Source organism: Zeus faber, assembly GCF_960531495.2.
Source record: "Zeus faber genome assembly, chromosome: 2".
Taxonomy (NCBI): Eukaryota; Metazoa; Chordata; class Actinopteri; order Zeiformes; family Zeidae; genus Zeus; species Zeus faber.
In genome coordinates this window covers 8,497,184-8,510,099 of record NC_137189.1, presented here as the reverse complement: position 1 = coordinate 8,510,099, position 12,916 = coordinate 8,497,184, and the positions used below count along the sequence as shown (strand labels likewise).

Genomic DNA, 12,916 nt, shown 5'->3' with positions numbered 1-12,916 from the left:
ACCGAGTCTTTGGTAGCACAGGAATGTTTTTATTTTCCCGCCAAAAATTCTAAGGCAATTGTCACGGCGCAGAGAGCAGTGGGCATTCACCCCTGGCATCATCCTTCAACTGAATTAGGAACATCTTTAAAAGCTCTTGGATGTTTAATCATGAGGTATGAATTCCTGACTAATTATTTAGACAGATATAGAGAATCTTTATAGATTGAGTCTAGATTTTAGATATATTTTGAGATATATTATACTGGATAGCAGAAGAGTTTGCCTATTTGGGTATTCAACCTGATTTTGAGAATTGAAGGATTTTGTAATTAGGAGGCTGTTTGAGGCACTTCAATCATATCATTTGAAAACATTCACTATGTATAATATTGAGTAAAATAAGAGTATTTTAAATTTTTTTACTAAATGCATTTCAAATGCACGCATTTACTATTTTTATTATTATTATTATCATTATTATGATGATGGTGATTATTATTATTGTTATTATAACTATTTGATTGCCCTATTATATTATTATTATTATTATTATTACATTATATATTATTATATTATTATATTATGTAAAGCACATTGAGCTGCATGTTGTGTATGAAAGGTGCTATACAAATATTATTATTATTCCTTCGTATTAACCTGGGTCGGGCAGCTGACCATTCTCCGTCTCCTCCTCATTCTCCTCCCCCAGGATGATGGCTGGGGTGTTAGTCTCTCCCGCCTCCATGTGTTTCTTGAAGGACTCCAGCTGCTCTGTGGCGCACACACACACACACACACACACACACACACACACACACACACACACACACACACACACACACACACACACACACACACACACACACACACACACAGTGAACACAGTGTGTCTGCAGCATGTAGTGATCAGGTGATGGAAGGTGAAGTGTGCACTTACTCTGCTCTACTTCCGGTTTCAAGCGTTTGTTTTTGATGAGAATTTTGCGTTTCAGGTCGTTTGGGGACGGTAACGGACGCCCGGCTTCAATCTGCCGCCGGAGAGACAACATGCTTTAGATTTTCTTATTGACATGTAAATATCTATCACAATATCTCTCCTTACAAATTCTAAATCCTATGTTCAGGAATCAGGAAAGATTTTGACTTTGACCTATAGTATAGTAAATACTACATAAACTGTATAGTTCTGGTTCAAGTGAAATTAAAGTACATTTTTGTCCATCATTTAGTTTTTTGAAATATAAAAGTAGCCACATTAACATATATATCATTCTACTTAAAAATGGCAATATTACCAGTTTAAAATACAATATTACTCATCTAAAACAAGTCTTCAATTAGAAGTGACATATTGTTGGTAATTATAATATTTTAATCATTGATTTACAATAGAAAATAATAATAATAATAAATAATAATCACTATATCCAAAATACATCAGCATATTGCATTGATATTTATTATTAATAATTCCAGATGACTACCAGCCAATTACAGCAACCTTGACAGTTATATCAGAGAGTAAATAAATGCAGTGCTGACCGGGAAGCCCTCTACAGGCAGTTTGAGGAGAAAGTCCCCAAAGATCTCCTCACAATACTTTGCCATCTTATACTGTTGTGGTTTACTGGAGGAAAGACACACAAAGATTAATACCGTTTTTACGTGACAGAAACACAGCCTTGGAGAGATTGCAGGCCATTCTCTGTGATTTATTATTGATATCCCGTAGCGAAGAAGAACCAACCTGCAATGGTTTTCAAAGGATAAAATAACGGGGGAGTCTGACGTGACGAACGCTGTGTCCTTGATTGCTTGGATGACGTCCTGTTGGATGAAGAGAGGCAGACAAAGGAGGGATGAAATTATCCTGATATTCTATGGTACAGTGAAACGCAACAACTTTTCATTGAACAAAAAAGAAAAATGTCACATGTAATACCCAATAATGGCCACAAAGGGGCATACCTTCACTATAAAGTAGTACGAAACCAGATGAGCAAGACCCTGAAACCAGTTCTCCGCAGTTTGTATGATAGTGTGTGTTTGTCTCTGTGTGTACATTTACCTTGAACAGGATGTCCGTGCACATGGCCTTGCCGTGAGTGATGATAGGTTCCTGGTCCTCTCCTTTCCCGTCCCAACAGTCCAACTCCACGCATCTAAAATGGACAAACACACACACACACAAAACTGCGACAAATGCATATACTGTACATATAAATAAACATGAACACCTACATATGCGCATACCACGATTATTTAAACATTTGTCAAATACACAGCAAATTCAGGTCTTTGGAATAAACACCCAACACAAAGTAATGTGTGGTCATTGAACACACTCAGTCAAAGAGTCAAAGCTCTTTTTGAGGAATGAAAACCAAAATAATAATAATAATAATAATAATAATAATAATAATAGTAATAATAATACACTACCAGGGATGACCCATGTACACAAGCTGAACAAACTTGAGAAGTCGAACTCTTTCCCACTTTATGTCTTCTATGAGGATCTAAAGTTAACATTCCACCTGATTTATTCATAGAAAGTGTATATGCATTAGGGGTCTAATGGTTCAAAAAACATATTGTTTGGTTTGTATTAGGTTTTTAGAATCATGGTTTTGGTTCAGTTCCATATATAGCTACTACACTGGGGAAAAACAAAGTCATGGAAATGGCTTAAATTACCATTTTTCCACCCATTGCTACTGCGGACTTATAAACCTGGGGGTATTTGCTAGAATTTGTTCTCAACACTTAAAATTTCAAATCTCTTCAGGGGGTGTGAAAGTGCTTTCTGGTACCTGCACCCAGAGAGCAGAACCTGCCGGTACATCTCCACCGAGGACTTGCCGCCGAACTGCCTCCCAGTCAGGTAGGTGTTGTGGGAGGAGCTGATAAAGTAGTGGGCCAGCGGCTGGTCCATGTCCTGGTAGAGCTCCAGCCGGTCCAGGAACACTGGGGCGTTTTCGTCTGACATCAGGTAGCGGCAGAACCCGTCGCTGGACATTTGGCCTGGAGAGGGAGAGGGAAGGAGACATTACTGTTTGTGGAAGTTCCACTCTAACCAACATTAAACTAATCCATGAGATAACTAGGTAGAGATAAGTAGCTCTGAGGATTTTTATTTGGTTTATTTGGAGCAAAGACTGGCCCCCTACCTCAAGGGAGTACCTAATTATACCATAGTGTAATCTGATAAATGTCAATCTGTAAAGTCTGTGCTCTCTCGCTTGTTTTTTGGACATACACTACTCACAAAAAGTTTGGGATATTTGGCTTTCGTGTGACATTTATGGAAAATGTAAAAAGTTCACGCGACAGTGATATTATATCATGAAAGTAGGGCATTTAAGTAGAAGCATGCAATGGTGATTTCCTCATCTCAAACAATTTATTGAAACAAAAGCCAACAACAGTGGTGGGTTTACCACAACAAAAAATGTCAATGTTTCAATAACTTGTCATGTGGCCTTGAGCATCAATTACAGCTTGACAACGACGTCTCATGCTGTTCACAAGTTGACTTATTGTCTGCTGAGGCCTGGCACCCCACTCTTCTTGAAGGGCGGCCCTCAGGTCATTGAGGTTCTGGGGAACAGAGTTACAAGCCTCTACACGGTGACTCAGCTGATCCCATAGGTTTTCTGTGGAATTCAGGTCTGGAGAAAGTGCAGGCCACTCCATTTGAGGTACCCCAGTCTCCAGCAGCTGTTCCCTAATGATGCCACCTCCATGAGCTGGAGCATTGTCGTCCATGAAGATGAAATGAGGCCTGTGTTGTTCATGCAGGGGCACAATGACTGGATTAATGATGTTATTCAGGTAGTATGGGCTTGTCACTGTACCATTCACAAAGTGTAGGGCAGTTCTGTATTGACTAGACACACCTGGCCACACTGTAACACCACCACCACCAAAGGCTCGTCTGGTGACAACAGTGGCTGATGCATAGCGCTCTCCTTGACGTCTCCAACATCGTTGGCGGCCATAATTTCTGCTCAACGTGAATCGACTTTCATCATAGAACAGCACTGAGGCCACTGGTCCCTCGTCCAGTGTAAATGCTCGCCGGCCCATGCAAGACGATGATGCCTGTGCCTGGTGGTGTGGTCAGGTACCCTTGCAGGTCGTCTAGCATGCAGACCACGCTGATGTAAACGGTTTGAATGGTCTGACGTGAAACTTGGGTGCCTCTCACCTCCCTTAAATGTGCCTGGAGTTGAGTGGCATTCATCATCCGGTTCCGCAGGGCACTGTTCACAATGAAGCGCTTATCAGCGTGGGATGTGGCCAAAGGACGTCCACTTCTATGCCTTTCTGTGAATCTTCCAGTGTCTCTATATCTCTGTTGCAACCTGCTGATGACCCTGTGACACTCTAGGCTCAGTGGCCACTTCCCTCTGAGAACATCCTGTTTGAAGCCTCTCAATGGCGAGGTACTGTTGATCAGTTGTTAGGTGTCGTCTTGGTCTCATGATGTCAAATTCATGCGAACAGCATGATGAAGAGGACTGTTTAAATACCAATTTGAATTGAACCACGAAATGTATTGGTCGATTCATGGATCAAACACCTGTTGTGAATTTTGCCGTTCAGCTCCTTGTTAGAGAACAGCAAGTTGTGCAAAAAGTACTGAAACATTGAACAGTTGGACATGTGCATTCAAAAGTTTAGAGACGGTCAAATTAAGTTCACCTGTAAAGGTTATAGTGCATTTTAGGTTCATCCTGAAATTTCACCCGAAAGCCGAATATCCCTAAATTTTTGTGAGTAGTGTATGTATACGCCACGAATATCCCTAACTTTTTGTGAGTAGTGTATGTAGTAGTGTGCAGTGTGGCCACTGAGCTTAGAGTGTCACAGTGTCATCAGCAGGTTGCAACAGAGATACAGAGACTGGAAGAGTCACAGAAAGGCATAGAAGTGGACGTCCTTTGGCCACATCCCACACTGATGACCGCTTCATTGTGAACAGTGCCCTGCGGAAGCGGATGATGAATGCCACTGAATCCCATAGAAAACCTATGGGATCAGCTGAGTCGCCGTGTAGAGTGGGGGGCCATGCCTCAGCAGACAATAAGTCGACTTGTGAACAGCATGAGACGTCGTTGTCAAGCTGTAATTGATGCTCAAGGGAACATGACAAGTTATTGAGACATTGACATTTTTTGTTGTGGTAAACCCACCGCTGTTGTTGGCTTTTGTTTCAATAAATTGTTTAAGATGAGGAAATCACCATTGCATGCTTCTACTTAAATGCCCTACTTTCATGATATAATAATCACTGTAGTGTGAACTTTTTACATTTTCCATAAATTTCACCCGAAAGCCAAATATCCCTAACTTTTTGTGAGTAGTGTATATCTTTTTTTTTATAATTTTTTGGGGATTATTATTTTGGGATTACAGTATTGTACAAACATCTTTTCCTTATTAATTATAATTTTTTATTTCTTGTTTTTATATATTTTCCAAACCTTTCCTCACTGAAGTTTCTTGTACCTTTCTCAGTTTTCTCTCTTATTGTATGTTTCAGTCTTAGCTGGAGGTGCAGTTCCTGGCTTTGCAAACAGATGGCAGCACAGCTTCAGATTTCAATGTTGCTGCTGCTGTTGCTGCCATGTCCATCTTTGTCTCTCCCTTTTCCTTATCTTACCCTTCTTCTTCAGGTCTGCATCCCTCTCGTACTTCTCAATGATCTGCATAGCTCTCTTAGGATCGTAAAACGGGAACAGGATCTCGTTTAACCTGGGGTCGCGCTGATTCTGCAGAACACACACACACACACACACACACACACACACACACACACACACACACACACACACACACACACACACACACACACACACACAAACGTATTAGGAACACAGTAATCCTGTATGGTTAACAGCTGATCCAACACAAGCGAGTTTAGAGGCCAAATAAGTGTGTGCTAATGAGAGAAAGGGAGAAAGGGATAAGAAAGGGATGCTTAATTAATGTAATAAAATGGATGACCATCAAAATATCTGGAAAATCATCAGAATGACAAATGACGGGATGGATCGGTTGGAAAAGCAACTACATACAAAGTTGTTGCTCTGGCGGGTACTTGTGTTGGAGAGCTACCAAGTGGCACTATTTCTAAAAAGATAAAAGAACACAGGAAAAAAAAGGAACAACAAGGAGAAATAACGCAAACAGCTGGCCACTGGGGAGACGCATATGGAAACAAATCTAGAGGGTGGGGGAACTATTTCAATGTGACACGCAGAGCCAAGGACGAGCTAGCGGGGCTAAACAGCCGCACAGCGAAGGGAGGGAATAGGCAGGTTTCTGACAAACAGAGGACAACCCCCCTGCCCCCCACACACACACACACACACACCAGTTATAACAGGATGAGCGGAGGAGGATGCGACAGGACAGAAAAAAAATCTCTGTTCTCCCCCATCGCCATGGCAACGCTAATCAGAGACACTGGACGACAAGACATGGCAGGAGGGTGGAGGTAGGCGGGTGGGGGGGTTTGTGGGTCATGCACATACTGAGGGGGTTGGATGATGTTGCCCTCACATGCTGATCAAAAGTCTGTTTTTAGTGGTTTTAGGCCCTCGGATGGAGAAGAAGGAGGAGCTAGAAACGGTAAAATTGTTCTTGATTCAAGCCGACGGGCAACTTCTACCCTCAGTGGGACATGGGGTGGGGGGGGGGGGGGGTCAAGCCAAGCCAAGCCAAGCCAAACGGTCACACAAGAGAAGTTAATGAATGATAAAGAGCTTACTTCATTCAGAAAGCTGACTAACTGGTCTACAGTTAAATAATCAGTTTTGTCCCCATTGCTGCAAAAAGGAATTAATTAGAAGAAAAAAAAGAATGTTATGCCTTTGATAAAAACGGGGAAAAAAAAAATGCAAGTCAGTAAGAAATAAACAAGCAAGACATTAATTTATGAAGAGAGAAAAACAGAACAGCTCTTTTTATTTATTTACTTTTTTTTTTTTTTATAAATAGTGGGGTTACAGTTACAGTTAAAAAGTTAACATTTTCAAGCCATACAAGGTTAGATCACCGCTTCCAGGTTAACATACACAAAATGTTGTCACAGTTGAAATTATTCAGGTTAAATAAACTCTTGAAGCGGGTTAGACTGTCCATAGGAAGTTAGTGCAGTGGGTGAGTATTTTTCATTTTAACAAGATAAAGGCTGGAGGAACACGATACATTAGAAACCGTCCTTAGCTAAACTCAGGGATCAATCTGCCATCGGAAGTGATACAACGTTATACGTGACGCAAAAGCCAAGTCAAATTGAAATGAAAGATGAGCGTCAAAGAGTAAAAAAAGGGGAACTCACATCTTCTTGAAGAGATCTTCTATGTCAGTGCGAGGGCAGATCTTCTGTGTGAGTGCGTAGAAGATGTCGAAGGTAAATACTGATGGTTCGATCTCATCGTTCTGCGGGGCACGACATTAGGAACAGTTCACGAACAATTAATCTGGAGACACGATGTCATGAATCACAAAGAGGAAGCAGGTACAGTACAGAGTCAACAAGCATTAAAGGATGAGTTTGTCAATTTTCAACCCAGACCTTATTCCAATGCGGTTTTCCTTCACTGAAAACACTTCACTACTGAGAAATTGACTGTGGTGGACAAAAGGGCGTGGTTAAGGCGCGGCTGCAGACGGCAGCATGGCTTCTGTCCTGCGGCACAGTTGCCCCGGATCGGCCGATTAGCGATCTGGCCGATCCGGGGCAACCAACCAGGAGCCGGAGTGAATCGTCATTCCTTCTGCGCCCAGACTGACTATTATTATTGTTTAATATTTATCTGTCGGCCAGCAAGTTTTTCTGTTCTGCGTTTTAATAAAAACTCTTGCCATGTTGGCGACCCAGTGCCAGAAAGACTCCCTCCCTAAACCTGTACATGTGGGTAGAGACTCCCACACTTACCACTCTGCTGCAGCTTCTCATTATGCTTACATGCAGCCCAATGTCCATTTTCTTCCATATAACATTTAAAGACTGTCTAATTATATTGTTAGCTTCTTGTTTTTGAAAAGGAGATGGAATTTTTTTTCAGGGCTTGTATACCTTTGCCAATTTGCAAAGGTATACATTTTTTACGCTGCTGTTTGACTACCCAGCCTGAACACCACGAGGGTGCAGGGGCAACAATAAAGTGCATTGCAAATAAAACTATTTTGGGGTGGGTGGCGGGGGGAGTACAGAATGTCTCCATTAAGTGCTGCCTCTTTTTTCTTTCCACGAAAAACCAAATCTGAGCTTCACAAAGAGCATTGGCCAGGTCCTTTTATTGCCCGGAGGTCTGAAATGTAAAACCAATAAACCATTTTGTCTACTTTATTTTAAATTGAGAAACGGGCTGAACCGAGATCAAAGCAAAAAAGTCCCTATTACACGTCACAGTAAAATACATTTATCTGGGTTAAAACGCGATAGAGAGCACATTTCAAAACATCCTCTGTTTAAATGAGATGTGGAAAAATATAATAAACGGTAATGTATTTCATCTACTATACATGTACAGGGAAAATCCACATATACTTATATTATATATCATACATATATTCATATATATATACACAGTGGCTCTAAATCCACTATTTTCACTATTCAGAGAAAATAAATATTATTTTTGTGGAAATGAATGATAGGTATATTCTGCAATATATGGTAAATATATTACACTATTTCAAACGTATGCCTCTGTTAGCCATGATATCAGTGTATGCAAATATATATGCAAATTCTTGAATGACAGTATTTTAGATTCTCATACAAAAAAATGGAAAAATAAGTTTGTGTTGCATGAGGGCATTCAAATGGCTGTGTTGTTAACTGGTTTATAGCTGCTTTTTAGTATCCATCACATCCTACATCAGCGTAAAACAACCCGCTGCCTCCTCCTATTGTTGCCAAAACGCTGCAGTGACTGGATGAAAAATGGCACAAACTTCAGTGGCGTCTGACCTTTCCGCTGGGCAGGCCAAGCTCCTTGAGAGCCTGGAAGATTCCCTTTTCTGTCTTTCCTGATGCGAACGTCCGTGTGATGCTGCACGTGAGAAAGGGAGACAAATGGAGATAGAGAAAGAGAGAGAGAGAGAGAGAGAGAGAGAGAGAGAGAGAGAGAGAGAGTGTAACGGAAAGAGCAGGAGGAGAGCGAGCGATAATCTAGATCTGGATCAAACTAAACACACGGAAAAGAAGTGCGTTCAACCTACCCTCGAACTGGAATCTTTCCATTCACATTGGTCAGAAAGCACATTCTCATCCAACTGGAGGAGGGACAGAATCACAAAAGTATAATTGTAGATATTTCATATAAACACAGAAAAAGATGATAAATGTATGTACACGTATAAACAGAAGTTAACGGAGAGTAGCACTTGTGTAGCTGACTATGTAAACTTATGAGCCCAATATGCATGCAGGTATATAGCAATACGTATATAGCATTAAATAACATATAGCAATATGTAAAATTCAATAAATAATATATAGCAATATGTATAGAGCAACAAATAATATATATAAATATGTATATAGCAATAAATAGTTTATTGTATAGCAATAGGTATATAGAAAAAAAAATTAAAAAAATAAACACGATAAACTGTAGTGATACCTATATACAAATACCTAAATAACAATAAATACTAATACATAAATACACAGCTATGAATAGTACCGTACACGTGGCGGTACTGTAGCGGGTGTTACTCACTGCTTCTTGAGGCACGTCATCGGACAGACGTTGTTGGCCTTAAAGTTGTGAATCACCGACCTCAGTCCTTCAGTCCACTTCTGCAAAAACAAACAAGCACAAGGACTCAGGTCACGCAGATTTTCACCCTGCCCCACACGCGCACACAGACACAGACACACACACACACACACACACACACACACACACACACACACACACACACACACACAGAAAGGGCAGCCCGTGTGTGTGTGTGTGTGTGTGTGTGTGTGTGTGTGTGTGTGTGTGTGTGCGTGCCACTGAGTTTAGTGCAGGCTCCTCTGGGGGGATAAACACAAGCAAATTAATTGCCTGCAGTTCCACAAACAAATATGCAGAAGAATGTTCAAACACCCAACACAAACACGCACAAATAAACACATGCAGACGTGCCCACAGACACTGTGGAAAAAAAAACAGAAAAAGACACCCAAGACACCCCACGCACCCATACGCGCGCACACGCACACACAGACACACACACAGGACTAATCCGAAATACTGCGCCATTGGTGGATGCCAGACATTTTTAACATGGGTGGTCCAACGTGCCAGAGCTGGACCGTTCAAAACCAACAATGAAACCCAGACTTAACGTTTAGCTCAGCCACACTGTTAGAAATATGGTATTTTATCACTACAATCATTCAGATGCCTCTTCTGACATCTCTCTCTTTGTGATCACTCCCTCTCTTTTGCCAGCAGGGGTGGCCTGCACCTGGGACCGCATGCGTGAGTGTGTGTGCGTGTACACGTGCACACGCTGATGGGATGTAAATAAGTGTGTTATCTCCCGAGGTCTGCTGCTTAGTGTGACCTGCATGCGGAGAGGTGGAGAGGGTGTCATGGTGTGTTAGCGTGGCAGAGAGCGGGAGGGAGTGAGAGGGTGGTGGGGGGCAGAAAGCGAGGGTGGAGGGACTAATTAGATAATTCATTTGTACATTGACGATTAAAAATATTCCATTAAATAATATTATTTGGTTTAAAATATACTTCCTTTGAGTAGATTCTACACCATTAGGCGGCTTATTGATTAATTTGGTGATTCCATGTTGAAATATTGATGATTATTATAAGCCTCCGTCTCGGGGGGGAAAGCAATTAATCGCGATTAATCACAACGTAAACTTAAACTTTGGATTAAATGGTTTCACAGCCCTATTTTATTGATTGTACATATCATTTAATGAATTATATTTAATGAATGTAATTGAGAAACAATGAGTTCATGCCATCATTAATTAATTAATGAATTCCTGGAATTGACTGAACGATTAAAATGTTTTAGGTAACCCGTGGCCATTTTTCAAAAACAGAAGCCGCTCACATTAACAATTTGTTGTCGTCATTAAATAAACTGAACACATCTACATTATTATTATTATTTTTTTTATTATTTACCTTGCTGCTAAGAGCGTGGCTGTTTTTTTTAAAGGCCGTAATAATTACACTGCCCTCGTTCCCTCATTATCTTCTCCAGACAATCAACAGGCAGAGTGCGATGTGTTCTCCTTCAGGTTATTGGAACAGAATTTGACGCAATAAAAATCCATTTAGCCAAAATGTGACTGAGTCATCAATCTAAAAGACAGAAAAATAATAATTTTGGTCATGTTCTTCCTGCTTTTGCTTCTTATAAAGAAGATATCTTACTTTCCTTTACTTCCCCAGAGGTTTTTTTCTGTTTTAATATCTGTGATTCTGATAATTTTGCAAAACATTCGTCTCATAATCCGGAATAGAGCTTTGGTTATTGCATTTTCCGTTATTTAAGACATTTATTTTTTCAAGTTTTGTAGAGGCTGAAGGCTGCATTTTCTAGAGATCTGCCACCAGGGAGCAGCGTTGGACCCAGACCCTCGTCTCTCGTGAAGGGGGAGACATTAAGAAAGCGATGGAGAGGGAGAGGGAAAAAGAAAAACAGGCAGAGCATGGATATTTTGTCTGAGCATGGGGGATGAGTGAGAGGGCAAGAGGGGGATTAGGGGAGAGATGGATGGAGAGGTATTTCTCTCCTCAACCACTCCGGCACTCGAGCAGGAACAGGACAGGACGGCCAGACCTCTCACAGCCCTCGGAGGAGAGGGGGAACAGAGTGAGGAGCAGGAAGAGGGAAAGAAAACAAGGGAAAAGGACAGAGACGAGAAGAAACAGAGCCAGGGACTAAGACTGATAGAAAAAGGGGAGGTAGTTTAAGATCCGTCCTGAAACCCGTGTTCGCTTCTGTGTTGATAACTCAAAATAAATGTAAAATATCATGGATTTTAAAGAGTAAAGTGAAGAGAGGGGAGTGCAAAATCTTAGTTTAAAAATAATATTAGAATATACAATACATACTTCTATCGTATCGACTAAAAATTTTGAATATCGATACTTTGTTTAAAGGTTATGCAACCATTTACCATTTAAATGAATTATGATGAATGTGCTTGGGTGAAATCTTTTTTATCACATGGTAAACCAAAAAGTCTGTACTAATTGTCATCGTGTATAAAATGTCAATACATATCGACATAGAGCCATCTGATCTGTCATCAATACTGGATCAAATCCATATTGAATCGGGATGATTTGTATCGAAATCGAAATGTTATCAAATCACGAGATCCCGCCCAATGCCCAGACTTGTTGGGAGATGTCTTGAAAATAACAATAAACGGATTTCCAAAACACCTGTATATTTTGATGTTAAACAGAAGTAATAATACATTTCAAATTGAATAAAAATAATAATAGTTTCGATTTCGAGAACAAAATAATGGATTTCATATGTGTTGGGCCGGTCACTATACGTCCCGTTCATTGTCTCTTTGTTGAATACGACGACAGTGTAAGAGTAATTCAGAATGCAATCTCCACCGGTACATCACTGAGCAGCGGGAAGAGTGTAGGAAGAGGGAGGGAACATGATTCACACCAAACATCTCTCTCCATTCAGCCTCTCGGTGGCGTTGGGCCAGTCTGTGTGGGAGGAGGCAGCATATGAACCTTCGCCCTGACAATGCAGCTTCGCGTCTGCGGTCAATATGTTTTTTTGCAAGAACCTCCTCTCCTCCTCTCGGCTGTCTGGCGGCGCAGGCTCCACAACACCACCACCACCACCACCACCACCACGCCACTGACTCACTGCTGGAGTCTTTCGCATTGTAGTTTAGTTAGTCATACAG

The 12,916-nt window shown here is 41.0% G+C and overlaps 1 protein-coding gene across 3 annotated transcripts in view; it reads right to left on the bottom strand.

The window, feature by feature from the left end:
* plcb4b (phospholipase C, beta 4b) overlaps positions 1–12,916 on the bottom strand; it is a 120,600-nt gene that overhangs the window by 30,829 nt on the left and 76,855 nt on the right. For all 3 annotated transcript variants that reach the window (XM_080018989.1, XM_080018990.1, XM_080018991.1), the window contains 12 exons: positions 9,729–9,808; positions 9,226–9,279; positions 8,975–9,056; positions 7,334–7,434; positions 6,761–6,818; positions 5,651–5,759; positions 2,796–3,006; positions 2,051–2,144; positions 1,730–1,809; positions 1,525–1,609; positions 920–1,010; positions 640–753 (listed from right to left, as the gene is read on the bottom strand). In XM_080018989.1, the coding sequence (XP_079875115.1) occupies positions 640–753; positions 920–1,010; positions 1,525–1,609; positions 1,730–1,809; positions 2,051–2,144; positions 2,796–3,006; positions 5,651–5,759; positions 6,761–6,818; positions 7,334–7,434; positions 8,975–9,056; positions 9,226–9,279; positions 9,729–9,808 (1,159 nt within the window). The remainder of the gene's footprint in view (positions 1–639; positions 754–919; positions 1,011–1,524; positions 1,610–1,729; positions 1,810–2,050; positions 2,145–2,795; positions 3,007–5,650; positions 5,760–6,760; positions 6,819–7,333; positions 7,435–8,974; positions 9,057–9,225; positions 9,280–9,728; positions 9,809–12,916) is intronic.